Below are 16954 nucleotides of genomic sequence, written 5' to 3' on the forward strand. Positions count from 1 at the left end.
TAAATCAATGTACAACATACTATCAATGTGTTAAAATAAGGCTTAGATGTAGCAACACAGTATTAATACAGGGCTATTAGAACAGTTTCTGCTGAAGTGTAACCAACAGCAAGAAGCAATTTCTCCAAACCTTGCCATCTGCCCAAAAACATTCCAAACCCCCAGAGTCATATACACCTTTATTAATCAATCTGCTATGCGTGCACATTCAATACACTTGATTTTCCAAAAAGCACGTAAAAGTCAGAAACAGCACTCATTCCAAATATAAGTTTAACTTCAAAGTTAATTGACCATTTGGTATTACCTGTTTAATATGAGATATGGTGGCATCTCGAGGGACATCCAGGTTGATGTAGATTCCAGTGGGCAACAGGAAGTCCACAGATATTGAGCCATCAGCACCAATCTGCGAATCCACCGCCCAGATGTCAAGGCTGTCTGTCACGGCAGGAGGCATTATGGAATCTCAATAATATCATAACCACATGGCCTTAGGGGAAAAAAAAAATATTAAAATTCAGTATATTTAACCTTCGATAATTAGACACACATTTTAAAGCCTTTGGAAAGATTACATAAGCCTGCTTGTACAGCTCAGCTTGCAAGTCTGGGGTCTCAAATGCCAATACTGCAAACACATAAGCATAGTTTTTATACTAAATGGAATTAATGCGTAATAAAAGCACTTGCCTGGTAAAGCACTATTGTTGAGATGTTTATGTCATTAAGATAAAGTGATATGAGAACAGAAATAATTAATTAGCGGTTAGCTGAAATTCATTTTAGATTTTCTCTAAAACAATTTATCTTCATAAAATACAATCAAAACAACCTTCTTGGATGAAGCATGGCAACATTTAATATGAAAACACATGATGAATTTCCTAATTTTGTTTTTGCATATTTCCCATTAGTTTTCCATAAATGTGGCCAAAGTGACATATTCAACTTGAAAGTCTAGATTAACACAGGAAAATCATCTTCAACTCTATTACAAAGTGACATTCCCCTCAAAAGACATTTATTGCAATTTGCTTTCACCCTTAAATAAAGATCACCTCCTATGAATTCAACGCACTGTGTAAACTACATCCACTGCAGGGTAGGAGGAAACCCTTTGTGTGATTTAACTCACTACACTGGCTTCCCGATTACTTTTCCTTGTATTTCAAGACTTTTTTATTTACTCTTCATTCTACCACTAGGCTTTCTGACCTTCCAAGACTTATTTTTTGATTACCACTCTCTAAAGATGTGTCTTCACTGTTCACTGAAGTATTTACCTTCCTCTTCATCTGACAAAGGGCTAGGAAGTGTTGTAAAACACTATTGTAAAGCACTCCTCCACTAAGGACACATTATCCCTACACCTTTTTAATTCTTCTAAGACATCACAAGATGTGGGAAGTCACCATTTGTAAAAAAAAAAAAAAAAAAGCCAGTATGTGCAACTCCACGACTGCTACAGCTTTCCACCACATTTACCACTCTTTCCCTTCTCTTTTAGATGCCCTTCCTGCTCTGAAATAGGCCTGTTCTGCTTAACTGAATGTATTTCCCCTATTACAGCACCAGTAGAAAAAGCAGGATATAACCAATACACAGGGCTGCTGTATTGTAGGATGCTTTATACATCACAGAGCAGGTTCAAACAAGAAAAAGAAAAAGATGTAGCACAACAGCCTTCTGAAATCCAGTTGCTACTGCTGGGTACGTGGTTTAAAAAAAAAATGTTTGACACACAGTATTTTCCCCTTTGTTAAGACACTAGGCAAAATCCCTTCTCAAAGGTTAATGCTTTCTACAGATGCTAAACTTATAAGGGTATACTGCACTACGTTGCTTAAATTGGTCATGCCATTGAATTACAGACAATTAGTACTGTATGCAAACTTTCCAAATTTATATGCATTTATGAACACATGTGTTCAATCCCAAAGCACTTTATTACTATTTGTCCCCAAAACAAGCAATGAGGAAATTTTTTATAGTGCACCATAGTTGAACTGCCCACAAAACTGCAGGAAACCAACTACATCATCATAAGAAAGATGTTTCATTCATCTCCAGCTTACATTTTTTCTTTATAAAGAACAGCTTAGTTTAGGAAAAAAATCACACTGCCAGTTACTAAATCCAAACTTTACGATATGCAGGAGTTAATGCATCATTTATTTTGAGTTAAATTTATTTGATACTCCTATTTCACAAAAATTCAACTCTGTAAATTGGTAGGCTTTTAAACCAAACAATTCACTGTCATATGCATCGTTGTCCTTAACTGACAACAGCAATGCAGAAGTGGTACTTCAGAAAGTCTCTTTGTAATCCCTTGCTCGATACCGACAGCTTGCAATGAAATAAATAAACAAGAAAGCATAGCGGAAAGCTAAATGTGCCTACAATGAGTAACAGAATATGCCAGCAGCACAAAAATCAATTACTAATTTTTTATTGACAAACAAGCTATTGACATTTTGTACATATTAAAAAGAGCTGTTCAGTGCCAACTTTTAATGATCATCATTGTTAAACAAACAGTATCATTTAAATGACCATTTAAAAATATTCACAGTCCATCTCTGCTTCCTAAGTACTGGTTTCCAACCTCCAGTTACCATAAATATATAAAATCGCTCACCTGACATTTAGAAAAATTCAGATGATTAAAATCTTCAGCAGAGAAAGAAGGTTGGCTACAAAGGACTGAAATGTCCTAAGGCTTACCAGGCACAGCAAGTCCAACACGCCCATGGAACCCAGCTAAATACTCAAAGCAGCTACTCGGTACCACAGCTGTGCTACTATTGGCTTGCTAGTCCAAAGCTGCCTTAGGTATGAGAGAACATGTTTAAGTCTCACCTCTAACTGCCACGTAAATACACCGAATAATGAGACCCAAGTCATTTCAAAACCTTTCCATACAGTCTTAGCAAGGTTGTGAGGACCCACACAAGCATGACTGCTGCCAACACAACTTGTTACCACACTAAATATGCATTCACTTAATTTTTTGCCTGTACTAGATAAAAATACAGTAGAAATTTAATGAAGTGCAAACAAACCCCCTCTAACTTTCAGAAAGCATAAAATAAGGAGAAATATTTTTACTCAATAGAAGCAACAATTAGGGAGCTCCAATCTTTGTCATTATTGAATAATAGTTTATCACCATTGGGTCCTCACCCCCAAAAATAAAATCTACTACACTGCACCAGACTGAATCAAAACAAGAACTGGAGGTGAGACTGCGGCCCTGGTAAAAACAACAGATCAGATATGGAAATATTTTTTCTTAATTACCAGATCTTTACAAATCCATCCATCCTTCACCCATCAATGGGCGTGGAAAGTTTAGCATGGTGTATGATCCCTTTAAATTGTCTAAAAGAAATAAAATTTAACCCCATCATGCAACACAGGCTACACTATTAGAATAACATAGCATCTACCCAAAAAGTCCAGAGAAAACGCATAGTTCCTCACTATCAATCAGTATACCTTTAACAAGCTACTACTTAAATATGAAACTATTTCTTTTCTTTCATCCAGCTACTTCTACCCGTGACATCTTGGCTGCAATTTTGTTGTAACTGACAACAGTAGTCACAGAAAAAATCATGTGAATTATCTAAAACTAAAAATTTTTCATACTTGGACATACTATATTTTCAGTTATCTGTGGTCATCATGGTAAAATAAAGCAGTATCACCGTTATAAAGCATTATTTTAACAGGTACAGCAGCAAGGAAAAACTACAAGGAACAGGTGAATATATTTTGTTTATCATTTCTGTTTTAATTCAGCACAAGACCTTTTCTATTTTCATCCTCTTTTGGATGTTTTTCCAGCACATTTGCAATTGTCGAAACCACTTTAGCGCATCAGCAAAATTTTAAAACGTTCTAAGAAACAAAACTCAAAAATGCTGTTACATACCCTATAACCTAGGCACCGCAACGCACAGAGTTATAAACTTCTTGTAAGACACTTGTTTATAATTATGGATTTCCAAAACAAACATCAGAATCTTTTAAAATTACATTTCCATTTTCAACTAAAAAGGGAAGAGAAATCATCACATCAATCTGAGCATGCTGGGAAACTATTCTTGCTTTCAGACACTTACTCAATATTTCCTTCCTCAAGGAAACAGGTTACTGTCTTACACAGTCATCACCCAGTTTCCACCAGTAGCTGACATCACAGGGGTCAAGAGAGAACAAGTATTTATACTGAGAATAACACTGATTGCCAACATAAGACGGCTGTGAGAATGAGTCACGGGCCAAACTGTAAAATGTGTGGTGGCACTAGTGACTAACAATCTGACATCTAGTAACTGAAACAAAGGCAGAAAGCCATCTGGATTGGGAGCAATAGCACCGGAGACATTTTAAACAACTTCCAGCTAAAGGAAAAAATGAACAATCAAAATAATAATAAAAAGCTATTTCAGGCTGTTAACCTCATAGCTATTCTTGCCTACTGTCATGGTAAAAACAACTTCTCATACAAAAGGAGGAAGTAATTAAAAGAGTACTTAATCTTGGCTACTCAAATATCTAATCAATGATTATTTGCATTTAATAGCAGTTAAGCCAAATATTAAATGCTCTTCTAAGTCACAGGTATGTAATATTGACAGACAGCATTCAAACATTCCCATGTAAGCTGTAAATTCTCTCTAAACTTTGACTTATTATTTTCAGATTCATATGTATGTGACACACACATACAATCTCAAAACTGCTCAATTTATATTTTAATATACCAACAGGTCCAAAAGAGCTGCTTAGACTAATGGAAAGAAACAAAACATCTGCAGAACAAGAAAGACAGAAAGAAAATTTTAACACTCATCTTTATATTTAATATACACAGACAATAAGCCCTACAAGATTTCTCAAACCAAGACAACTGCCTGCAATTTTTACGTCTATAAACCCGTACATCTGGTATGTGCACCAAGCGTTAAGACTGAAGTGGAACAACTATCACTACAAGCTGTCAACATCTAGGTTGTAAGCCTCCACACTGCACCATAATACGGTTTTCCTAACACATTCCCAAGCGAGCCATGCAATCCAACGCCCGGCCCACCGACAGCTAGAGGGGAATGCCCACCTCCCCCCTTCTGCTCCCTCTACTCCAGGCTGCCCCGTCCTGCCCCAGCACACCTCACAAACAGTATCAGCCTATCATCCAGGTGGAGTCAATGAGTAATTTTCCTTCACGTTATCTAGTTGAAGTAAATCACAGAAGGATCTGAAGAGTGCCAGAGCCTCTGAAAGGAGAGGAATGGAAGCAGGACTTTCCCATCAGCAGCAAGGCCCCAGGTTGTGTCACTGCGCTTCAGGTAACTAGGGCCTCAAACGCAGCTCTACAGTGGGCTAAAACTGATAGCAGATCACACTGCTCTTCCTGTCAGCGTGGTAAGAGTACTGATCCAACTGAGACTTTAGGTATTTCTCTTCTTTAAAAACAGTTTTCAGTAAACAGCTTTCCAAGCAGGCAGGCTGCATGAACACAGAAAGAAGGTGGTGGTAACACTTAGCTGGGAGCAGGGCAGGAGCATCCCTTCGGACAGCAGTCTGCATTCTGAACAACTGAAGCGACACATGAAATAACACTTTCATTTGCTTTCACCAGAAAGAAAGAATGCCCAAATAAAAGACAATTAAAACTCTAAATGCCTAAACCAAAATGCGTACTTCACATAATAACACAGTTCCAGCTCGGTAAAAGGGGAGGGAGGAATCTTGTGAACCATACAATAAGTTACATAGATTTTCATCACTGGTGTCTTCCATAAACATTCACTTGTCTTGAAACTGCTTCACCAACGAACCAGCCTGTTGTACCATATTTTTGTCTCCATTATGGATTCCTGCAGAGAGTGAGAATTTCCTCTGTGAAACCAATGTGAAAGTTACAGAATTTAACTTTCATCTTTCCTCTGTGTTGTGACCTTGATCATAAAATAATCAGATATTTTAAGCAGAAGAGACCAGCCAAAAGGCCACAGCCCCTGAACAGCTACTGAGAACAGCTATGTGTTCCCAGGTGCAGAGTTCTTTATTGTTCTTGTTTTGTTGGGGGGCGTTTTGTTTTTTAAAGGACTTAACCATCTCTAGGCAGACAGAAAAATTTGCTCTAGTTCCAGCAGCCTTATTCCAGAAGAAAAGAGACCTTGTAGCTTCCTCTCCATCCCCCAACAAAAGTATCTCTCATCATCTAGCCAAAGAGACCACTAATAAAGGAAAAACAGAAAAAAACTAACCAAACAGGAAAAAAAAAAAAGGACTACCAGGCGCAGGCTGCTTCTTCATTGATTCCTAAAAGGGTTTCAGGAAAGATGACAAGTCAAAAGTAAGCTATAGAAGTTTTTCTGTGAATTGCAGCCCACTCATTTTTTTTCCCCTAACCAAAACATGGAACTAGAACCATGCGTGCCTGGGCTGTACAGTGCAGGTACAAAAGCAGCTTGTAAAACAATATAGGCAACACTTCCAGCCAGTGCCAGTTACTAGCAGAACCACCAGAACATTACACGGTATAAATTTACAGAACCCAGGCATTCACAACATTCCCGAGAGTTACAAGACTTCTTTTAGACTAAAGGATCAGGAGGGTTTCAGAAGCTGTGGTTACAAGCTGGGGCCGAGTTGCCTTACTAAGCCATCCACTCAGAAGCTAATCCCGTTTTGCCAAGAAGGCAGGCAAGACCAGTTTGTGGCACACTCAATTCCATCACGACTACTTGAGGACAAGGCAGTATGAAAGTCCACCCAGCTGCACAGGCTTCAACACCACTGCTACAAGAGCTGGTAAACTCAGTTTTACCTGCGTCGAGTAGTTATCTTGCTCATGTAAAGGAATTAAATCCAGAAGGTGCAAATATCTGACATGAAACAGTACTGACCAAGAAGGTATGAAGGATGAAACGAAGCGCAGGAGAGATTTTATAAGGTTATCCTCAAATTAAGAGCTCAACAAGAATATGCGCAGAGAAAGCGAGCCTGTCTGGAGGTACTGCAAAATATTAAGACGTGGAATAACAATGCAATGAAGTTCCCTTTGAAACTAATTTATCATCTCAGCAAAAGACTTAGACGTTAAAAAGTACTCACAAATATGCATAGATTGTTATCAATACCCAACATTAATCCCTGTCAGGTAAGTTCTTCCGAAACAAACATTATTTTGAAGAATGCACCAACTCTGAAATCTCACAGTGTCATTAAGTTAGAAATTCTCCTTTACTTGTGAACTCACCACAAATCTCCTAACACTCATCCTCTGAGGTGTATTTTTCTGTTATTAAAAGAATGTCAATGTAAAATCCAATGGAACATTCAACCTATTATCCTGAAGCATAATTAAAAAGAATCTAATAAAAGACAAGTAAAAGAAGCTGCAAGGAAGCTGGTGAATATGAATACCCATATAATAAAGTGTTAGAGGAAAACTCTGATGCCCTGTTACCTCTCATAGCATCTCCTGGGCTGCCTCATAGCACCAAGGAAATCCAGTCTTCAGACATCTGAAATTGTCACTTATCCCTGAAATTGTGGTCACAATCCACAGGATGAAGTAAGCATGCTATCCCAAATAGATGGCAAAATTGGGGGGGGGGGGCAGGATTATGTGTATGAAAAAGTCCATTTCCTTAAGAATTAAGTTTATTTTACACGACCTCTTTCAAGCAAAGTTGCATTTTAAGGGCACAGAAGTATCTACAGCTCTGCATGTTAAATACAAACCTGGGTTTATTTTTCTTTTCACTAAAAACATGAATATTTACATAAAGGACAAATATTCAGAAACTAGCTTGTTTTGATTATGCAAAACCTAAGAGTATTCTGCTTATCCAGATTTTTGCTTTATATAATGTTAATACAACTGTTAAGCACCACATTCGAGGAGATCATCACTGTGATCAATACAGCTCTTTATCTACTGCTTGCTCTGTCATGTGGCAGTCAAGGGGCTAAAAAAAAAAAAAAAAAAAAAAAGTCTTGTAGCAGTGAAAGCAGTTGAAAAAGGCCACCCTATCCAGGCACACAAGAACACTGTTTAAACAATATCTCACTGTCCAGAACAGACTAGATGACAATCTGACCACAGTAATTTTCTAGGAAACAGCAGCAGCATATCACATCGTGTAAGTAGGAGAAACACTAAGCACTTACACAATAAAATCATTGTAATCGTTTTTCTAACTACGCAAACATCCAGAACTATAAAAAGATGAGCGAGCTATAAAGGAAATATTTGAGAACAAATAAGGGAAAAGAATCTAGCAGCAAAGATGGAAAAGGAGTCAAAATACGCAGGCAGGTTTATGTCCTATGCAACTTAGCAGACACTTGAAAAAAACATCAAAGGAAAAATTCCTCCTTCATAGTATCTGAAAGACTTCTGAAGGCTCTGAATTCAAGAGTACATACACTAAAATCTGTGTGCCAGTTCATGGCTTTGTAGAGCTGCATCCTCTTCTGTTCCCAAACCTGTGACAAATTCAGAGCTGCTGGCACCCCCGTGCGCTCGCAGGCCCAGGACCGCTCTGCAGTCAGCACACTGGCAGCAGCCTCGGGGTTGCAAGGGGCTCCCACTCTGCTGACGCTGCTCTATTTATACATATAATAATCTGCAACAGCATCACTTCAGACACTGGCTTGACCCTCGTAAGCCACACCGCTCCCTGCATGCCGTTTCACCTTCTCTGTAGCTCGCTTTGAGGGCAGCCCACAGGGAGAAGCAGCACTGTTACGATTTTCCCCTTCCTGGCTGGTCCCCACTTGCCTAGCCACACAACGGAAAACCAGCACGAACAAATATTACTAGTCTTCCACCAACTCGGGCCTCGATCTGCCTCACCCTGTGACAAGCAGGTATCGTATCTAAAACGCTGCTGAGGTGACAACACTGCCGTTACCCTCCAGCACCAGTCACAGGGATGAAGTCAGGTGTAAAGCAGAATTACAACCTAGGTTTTGTTTAAAGGTTTAGCATGACAAGAGAAAGCACCTATGCTAAGCAACACACGTACTACTAAAAACTGTATTTTCTGTTCACTGGACCTCACAGTTCACACAGGATCAGTACTGACCCTCTTCTAAACATGGGATCTGATACACTTTAGTGTATGATGATGACACTTGAAGTTTATGCTGTATGTCATTTCATACCATGCCACTGAAATTCCTGTTTTGTCCCAAAAAATGAACCCACTCAAGGCCTTCTACAGCTGCACAGGTGAATTTCAATCTAAACTGCTTACTAATTTAAAAATAAATACAAACAACTTGATTATAAATACAAATGCCTATATCAGCAAAGCTAAGGTTTTCCCACTCCAGAAATGTCACAGTTATCTATCTACAATAGCAAAGATTTTAAGAATTCAAGACATCTACAGTGTAGCCTGGAAAGTTATTTTTAAAGATCATGTGGTACTATAAATATTTCCCAGCAGTTTAGTTCAACTGCCACATGAGCTGGCCCTATGGAATGGAAGATTAAGTGTCCATTTAGTCAGGATTCCTGCAGAAATCAGAATAAAAATATCGCTGTTTATTTTTCTAAAAATATCTATGCATAGGAAACATGAAAGTACTTATTTAAATGTGAATCCCTCACAACGCTCAGACTGGTACCAAGAGTGGTCTCTCAGCCATTCAAATCTCAATTCTCTCATGTTCCTCATGAAATACAGCTAATTTTCCACAAAGAATTAAATTACGGTTTTTTCCATGGTCCCCGATTACTTTGCCTGTTCATCTTCTGTAGCTTTATTCCTCTGCTGTACCTATAGAATTGCAGAGTAAGTTTTAAAAACTAAAGCCAGAATTTTAAAACCACAATAAATGGAGTTTCTACTTTGATATTAATGCCACTAAAAAGAGATATGAAAAGAATGCCAACATTAACTGGTTTCAAATTAAAGTTTAATTCAATTTTAAGCAACTTGATTTGAGCACATGGTTAGATTAGATTACCTCTGGTCATCCCTTCTTATGGAAATTATTCTATGATTCAATTAAAGTGTAATTTTAAAACTAGCTGTAAATGAGATTATCGTCTTCAGAAAAATTTTTCCTGCAAAACAAGTCTACAGGTAGGAAACAACACTATTAAACTGGTAGTCCAGGCTCAGAAGACTTATCAGAACTGGTTTGAACAACAAGGATAAAAGGAAATTATTACTCTTCATTACTTTATACTCAGGCAACTAAACACAGTTCCTGCTCCCTCCAGATATTATTCTCAATGAACCAAACTAATAAAACTTAAGCTCAGGCTTCTGATAGGCTTCAGACAGCACATCATTCACAAGGAACACAAAATACGAAAGTAACATAACAGCTTCTCACAGCCAGTTCATGACTATCCTTTGCTCTATCCTGAAATACATACATAAAAATAAGGAGTTCAGGTCATCTTTTTGTATTGTACTGTTAAAGTGAGTGGCAAGGAGAAATAAAGACTTCTTTCACATTTAAATGCTACTGCCTGAAATTGTCTTTAGAAGCTTTTGATCAGGGATCACACTGAAGCTGGGGCCACTATAAGAAAACATCCCCTTTCAGCTCAATGGATTCCAGTTCTGAATATAAAGAATATAAAGAAATGGAAGAAAACAGCAGATTATAAGAGCACTGTCACGTAAGTAACAGTTAATTTGACACCTCAACCAACAGAGTCAGGGAGACAAGAAGGAAAGAAGCTCAAATGAAGCAGAAGTCAAGTAATTCAGCATTCTACGTCAACTGGGCTGTGAGAACATCTCATATGCTCACCTCTAGGAAAATGTGTCAACAGCTCTCTTAGATATTTTGGCAGGTTTTAAATAGCAGCAGGCAGAGTGGGATCTCACGTGAAGGCCAATGCATTCTGTATAGCATGCTCCAGGAGAGTAAAGTGAGACTGATGATGATTTGAGAGAAGATTAGACCGGGTTAGTTCACAACCTAGATAATTCGCTTTTGATAATCCAGATCACTGTAGATAATTTTATGTACTAGGGGAAAGTTAGCATGAAATCTTAGGATATGTTGAGTTCTAATATTAGAAAAAGGTTCTACTAAACATTTCAATGATGGAATGCTCACATGGATATTTTAAACAATAAAAAAAAAAAAATCAAGCTTAACAAAAAAGGTGAATGTAGCTGGCACAAGGGAAGAAAGAGGACTGGACAGTCAGACTGCAAGGGAAAGGAGGACAAAGAGCTCAACCTCAGCCCAGAAGAACCTTTTAACCAAAAATAAAGATGTCATTTTAACACAGGTGAGTCAGACAATTTCCTACAAAGCTGCATAACTGCTTGTGCCAGCAAAGTGAAGATGTAAATAGAAGCAGGATGAGTGGTGGAGGAAGAGTGACAGCTTCTTCCAGCCCCCAGGGCTGGGTTGCCACTTTACAGTTCTTAAGCTCATTCTAACAAATGCAGGTAAAACTACAGCCTAAAGGCCTGGCATTATAACAGCTCAAGCTATTATTCAAGCATGTAATGTGTCTGTCATGAATTTGAAAAGATGCATTAATTATCTGGAGTTGTGCTCTTATTGATTTACTGTATTAAGTAAACTGTAGGGTCTCTCTCCCCACATTGCTATGAAATAATTATACAGGAATTCTTAATAGTCTTAACAAAAAAACTAGGAAATACTAAATAAGTATTAGTTCTGCTCCCCAGTATTTTCTCATCTGTTCTACCACTCAAGAGTAATTACTTGTCCCACTGTAAACACAGAGGAAAAGACAAGGAAATATTCCATTCACAATACATTCAAATACATAAATGTATGGTTAGTATTTCCTCTCCTTTTGAATTGTACAAAGGGACTTAGACCATTAAGTGTTACCAGCAGCTCACTATTTCTTTCAGCTCTCAAAATGTTAAGTCTCTAAATTATGAGCTAATGACTTTCTACTATAAAAAAAGTTAAGACTAGAAATTGAGGTTTTCCTATATATAGATACTTCTTCACACAGGGACTAAAAGATTCACTTTTCAATTATTTCTGATATTTCAATCAAAACCTCTAGGAAAGAGGGTTATTCTCCAGCAGACAGATTGTATGCATCTAGAAAGAGAGGTAAAAAAGTGAAATAATTAAAGAGTGGAAAACTAACGAGGAGTGAAATTTTGTCCAAAAAGGAGAGCACACAGACCAAAACACAGAGTCGTCACATAAGCAGACTGTGCTTAAGTCTCATATACAGAGATGCTATAGATATTAAAAGCTAAAAAGATGCCCTTTAAGGAAAAAATAAAATAATAATTTACATCCTCCATCAGACATTCTTCCTGACCGGGCTGGTTTCTTACACAGAGCAATCTGGTCTGTATTTTTGCACTTAGTTTTCTTCCAACACCAGCTTCAATGTCACCCACTATACAGATTCAGAGGTGGCTGTTTCACAGCTGTTTGTTATATGAACAGGACTGTTTAATGCTGAACAAGCATTGAAAGAAAGCCAACAATTCAAGTCTAATGCAAATATTTAAACATATTTTATACACCTTTTTAATTACACTTATTTATAAGTCAACTTGAAATACAATGCCATTTGGTAGAAAAGAACAATCCTAAAAACTGCACACAAACAATGCTTTTGTCATGAAGTTAATGGTAATAAAGTCAAAAGTAGTCCTGGCCATTCATCATAAGGACCAAAAATAATTAAGATTATCTAAGAATCACAGACTAATTTAGGTCGGAAGGGACCTGTGGGACTCATCTGCTCCCAAGATCAGTTTCAACACTGAAGTTAAAGCACATTGCTTAAGAGTTCGCACAGTTAATTTTTAAAAGTCTCCATGAGCAACCCACTCCAGTGCTTAACCACCTTCATAGTGAATTTTTTTTTTCCTCCTGTGCAACTGGAATTTCTTTTGTTGCAACTTGCACATTCTGCCACTTGCATTCTATCTTTCCCTCCACCTTGCAGACACGTGGCCATATCTTCTCTATAATCAGCCTCCTTCAGGCAGTGGAAATCTCTAGTAAAAGATCTTTGTCTCCTTTCCTTCTTTTAAAACACTGTGAGAACTCCACTTGGCTTTTTATCTTGAATATAGACACTACTCAGACTTTATTTTAATTGTTTTACTACTTCAATGAAAGATGTCAATCGCAAAATACTTTGTGATGACTGAAACCTGTACAAGCATACTCAAATGTCCAAATCCAAACAAACAAACAAAAAGGGTTCAAAAATATTTCCGCAAAAAGGAAAAATTAGAATCAATCTTAGGTTACAGCATCTGAAAAGTTCACTGGCCGCTAAAACCATGAGCAAGTTTTGTGCCTGCAATAAGCCTGCATATGACTATTTAATATGACTAATGCTGCCTCCAGTAGACATTTTTAATTTCCTTTGTTTGAATAGCTCAGTTTCAACTCTATTGCCCAACCATTTCAGTAACTTGATTACTGGAGTCAAGAATTAACTTGTCAAAATAGTGTGTAAGGAGCAAATAGGTGTTATTTTATTAGGACATTGTAACAGGTGCCTGTATTTCTACTGTGTTGTCTGGTGAGTCAGTTAAAGACAAATAACTTCACAAAACACAGTTTCTGAAAACTTCAGAAGCCAGAATTCAAATATCAGGTGCTACAAGAACCTCTCACCGGTATATTTACCTGTCACTTGACATATGGCCTAGATCAGGAACCGATACAAATTTACATGTGCTGACTTAAAATTGGAGCATTTGCTTCAAGTACTTACAGAAAGGGAACTAGCACACACATTGACCTCTTCAAATCCACATTTAATTAAAATTTTATAAAAATTTCCTGTCTTTAAAAAAAGTTATAAATCCAAACCTGCCAGTTAAAAACACCTTGGAAAAATACCAAGTAGGAAGTTTAGCTTGTCTGACTAGGTTTCACAGACATTTTTCTGCCCAAATTATGACACCATGTACACATCCCTTTTTAAAGAAGAAGCTAAGAAGAGTCATTTCCTCTTGGCAATAAAGCAATATGTCAAAATATACTTCTTGCACACTAAAACCATCTTCCACTCCCCTTCAGTTCTAATGGCCAGATATTTTTCATTCCTAACTATGCATTCAAGTACATTTCCAATGACTCCTGCAGAATTACATGAATGTATCACACACCATGAGTAAAATCTGCATCAGACAGAAAATGCTGCAGATTTTTCCCAGTTTCTAACCCCTACGAGAATATGTTTAAACATTTTACAATCTGATGCAAACTAGGTGACAGAAAAATGATAACATATCCCATCTCAAGCAAGTGAAGCACAAAGAAATTAAGAATTACACTGCATCAGTATATAAATGTTTAGGTATCTACTACCAAAAGATGCAATCCACAGTCCCCGAGTTAGGTAGTTAAGCTTCATGTAGCATAAATGAGACAGACATCTCACAGTCTAGAATTTACAAAAGCTACAAGTTACCTACAAACAGCAAAGAAAAGACATATCTGAGATCCATAACTAAAGACTTATCCTAGTTTGATGGATGATGAAACTGCAATACAAGACAAACAGACAACAAAAATATGAATGTCACACAGGAAGAGCCAGGAGGGAAAAGTTACTGACAAAAAAACAACTATATTTTCAAATTCCCTGGAAGATACAGGCAGGGCTTTAACTTTTCCCAGCAAATCTGGGGTTATATGTAAGTACATCGACACTAGGCTGCTTCCCGCTCAAAACCATACCCAGAATACACAGGAGTCAGAGAAAAATCCTAAGCCCATCTAAATTTCATAAAACACAATTGCTTTCAAGATGGGAGACGCTTCACTAAGAGTCCAAAAGAGTGTCCATTACCAGCTGATCAACTGAAATAAGTATGGAGTCACTGATGGATTTATTTTAAAAGCAATTATAACAAATTTAAATACAATAATAGCCTAATAACTATGCTACTGAGTTTACAGGAAGAAAAAAAAAAAACTCAGAACAAACAAAAACCCACCAAAACAGCCAACCACAACCCGTAATACTTACTCCAGACAACCTGTTCCTGTTTCAGTCTGACTGTGTAGTGAAGATAGTGCTATTAAACATCGCTTTCTTACTATAACCCTTGTTTTCTCGGAAGGTTCTGCAAGGTGACCTAAATGTGACCTAAAGAAGCAAAACACAACATAATGTAATTAACCAAATAAGAAAACCAGCAATTTATAGTTGGTTTAATAGCTCCATAAACTTTTTCGTGCAGAAGTGTCTAATTAACTCTAATATCTAATCTTTGGATACTACAGTACCATATTCACATTACACAATCTAACAAACGAATGTCAAATACTCACTCAGTTACCAGAAAGTAAAAAAAGGAAAAAAATATGTAATTTTAACAATACAGGCATCATAATCATGAATTACGTAGCCAAAAACATTTTTTAGTTGCCACAAATATTTGTAAATTTTTGTATGCTCAATGTGGATGAGATCAACAGACATCCACTGTAATTAAAGACAAAAGAAAGGGAATCAGAGTTGCCTTTGCTCTCCTAACCACATCTTTTCTTTTACACTTGGCTGTAAGCTGGTGAGGGTTTTTTGGTGGTTTTTGTTTTGTTGGTTGTTTGTTGGTGTGGGTTTTTAAGTGTAATGCCATCTGTAGTTCTATTGTGGAGAATCTGAGTTGATGACACAAGTGATCCCATCTTCCTATTCAGATTTCAACTTGTGAAGCAGCAGGAGAAAGGTTCAACACATCTCCCCCTACCAACATCCTGCAGATGTACAGGACAAAATGCAGCCACAAAGCCAAGGTATCATCTCCATTTAACTCTACCTTGCAAACCAGACTCTCACCAAACTGAAATAAACAAAAAATAATTTAAAACCCCATTGAGAACAAAGTAGTGCTATCAGTTTGCACTGATATTATCTACAGGTTTGTAGGCTAAGCCACAAAACACAAGGCATGTAACTACATTCCTCCTCCTACAAACAATTCTTTTTCTAAACCACACCAAGCAGTCCACACAGTGCTTGTAGGGACACAATTCCATACAGCGATCAGGAACTATCATTCCCTCCGTCCCACACGGAGCAGAACCTCTCTGTGGATCAGCATGTAGAGCACTGTGAAGCAACTTATATTTATTCAGTGGCTTTGAGGGGAAAATAGTTGCTGCCCCATCTGTTTAAGTCTGAAAGAATTGTTACCGCACCACGCACAACCTTTTGAAAACAACAATGTGGTACATAAAGGTATGAACCAGTTCAGAAACCTCTCACGATTAAAGCCCAGGAGCCTACAGCAGGCAACAGACAAAATGAAAGACTAGAGAAAAATGAAGGCAGCCTTACACAATTTAGAAATTGCAAGGACAAAGGAACAGTGTGAATTTCTTAGAACCAATGCTGAAGCACCAGTCTGGCATTAATGTTGACAGCCATGTCAAACTTGTGCTTATGGAGTCAGAAAAATCAGAATTAAAAGCTAGTGGCCAGAAGGCAGGCGCTTGGGACAGGGTGTGAAACGCATCATACTATATAGATAGAAGATAAATAGTCATTGCTTCCAGAACTTCCACCTGCGGAAGCAATCTTTTATGATCTGTGGCCCCTCAAAGGAGGGGAGGGGAGGGAGGGAGACACAGTGTATGTCTGAAGTACCATAACATGGGGCAGAAGCAGGATGTTATTTTAACGCAACACTGGACATCCCAATCTTCTAGAGGTCTGTGGCTAACTAGTCATGTGATGACAAGTCAGATGGTGGGAGCCTAACACACCACTCTAAATTCACAGGAAACCTTTCACGAGAAACCTACCAGCACAGCAAAGAACGGCGTTTTGAAAGTGCATATATGCCACTGCTGGTATTACAATATGAACTTACTCTCCCACTCACCAGTCAACCACATCCATAGAGGTTGGCAAACCACAGAGGACCCTCCCAAATGAAACACGGGAATCACAGGCAAAATGTAC

At 37.8% G+C, this 16954-nt stretch overlaps 1 protein-coding gene across 12 annotated transcripts in view; it reads right to left on the bottom strand.

Moving 5' to 3' along the window:
• PIK3CB (phosphatidylinositol-4,5-bisphosphate 3-kinase catalytic subunit beta) overlaps window positions 1-16954 on the bottom strand; it is a 101102-nt gene that overhangs the window by 42571 nt on the left and 41577 nt on the right. For 7 of the 12 annotated variants that reach the window (XM_037406312.1, XM_037406320.1, XM_037406316.1 and 4 more), the window contains 2 exons: window positions 15014-15133; window positions 308-493 (listed from right to left, as the gene is read on the bottom strand). In XM_037406312.1, the coding sequence (XP_037262209.1) occupies window positions 308-460 (153 nt within the window). In that variant the 5' untranslated portion in view covers window positions 461-493; window positions 15014-15133. The remainder of the gene's footprint in view (window positions 1-307; window positions 494-15013; window positions 15134-16954) is intronic. The other 5 variants (XM_037406324.1, XM_037406323.1, XM_037406322.1 and 2 more) reach the window with 1 other exon arrangement.

Source organism: Falco rusticolus, chromosome 13 (genome assembly GCF_015220075.1).
Source record: "Falco rusticolus isolate bFalRus1 chromosome 13, bFalRus1.pri, whole genome shotgun sequence".
NCBI classification, from domain to species: Eukaryota; Metazoa; Chordata; class Aves; order Falconiformes; family Falconidae; genus Falco; species Falco rusticolus.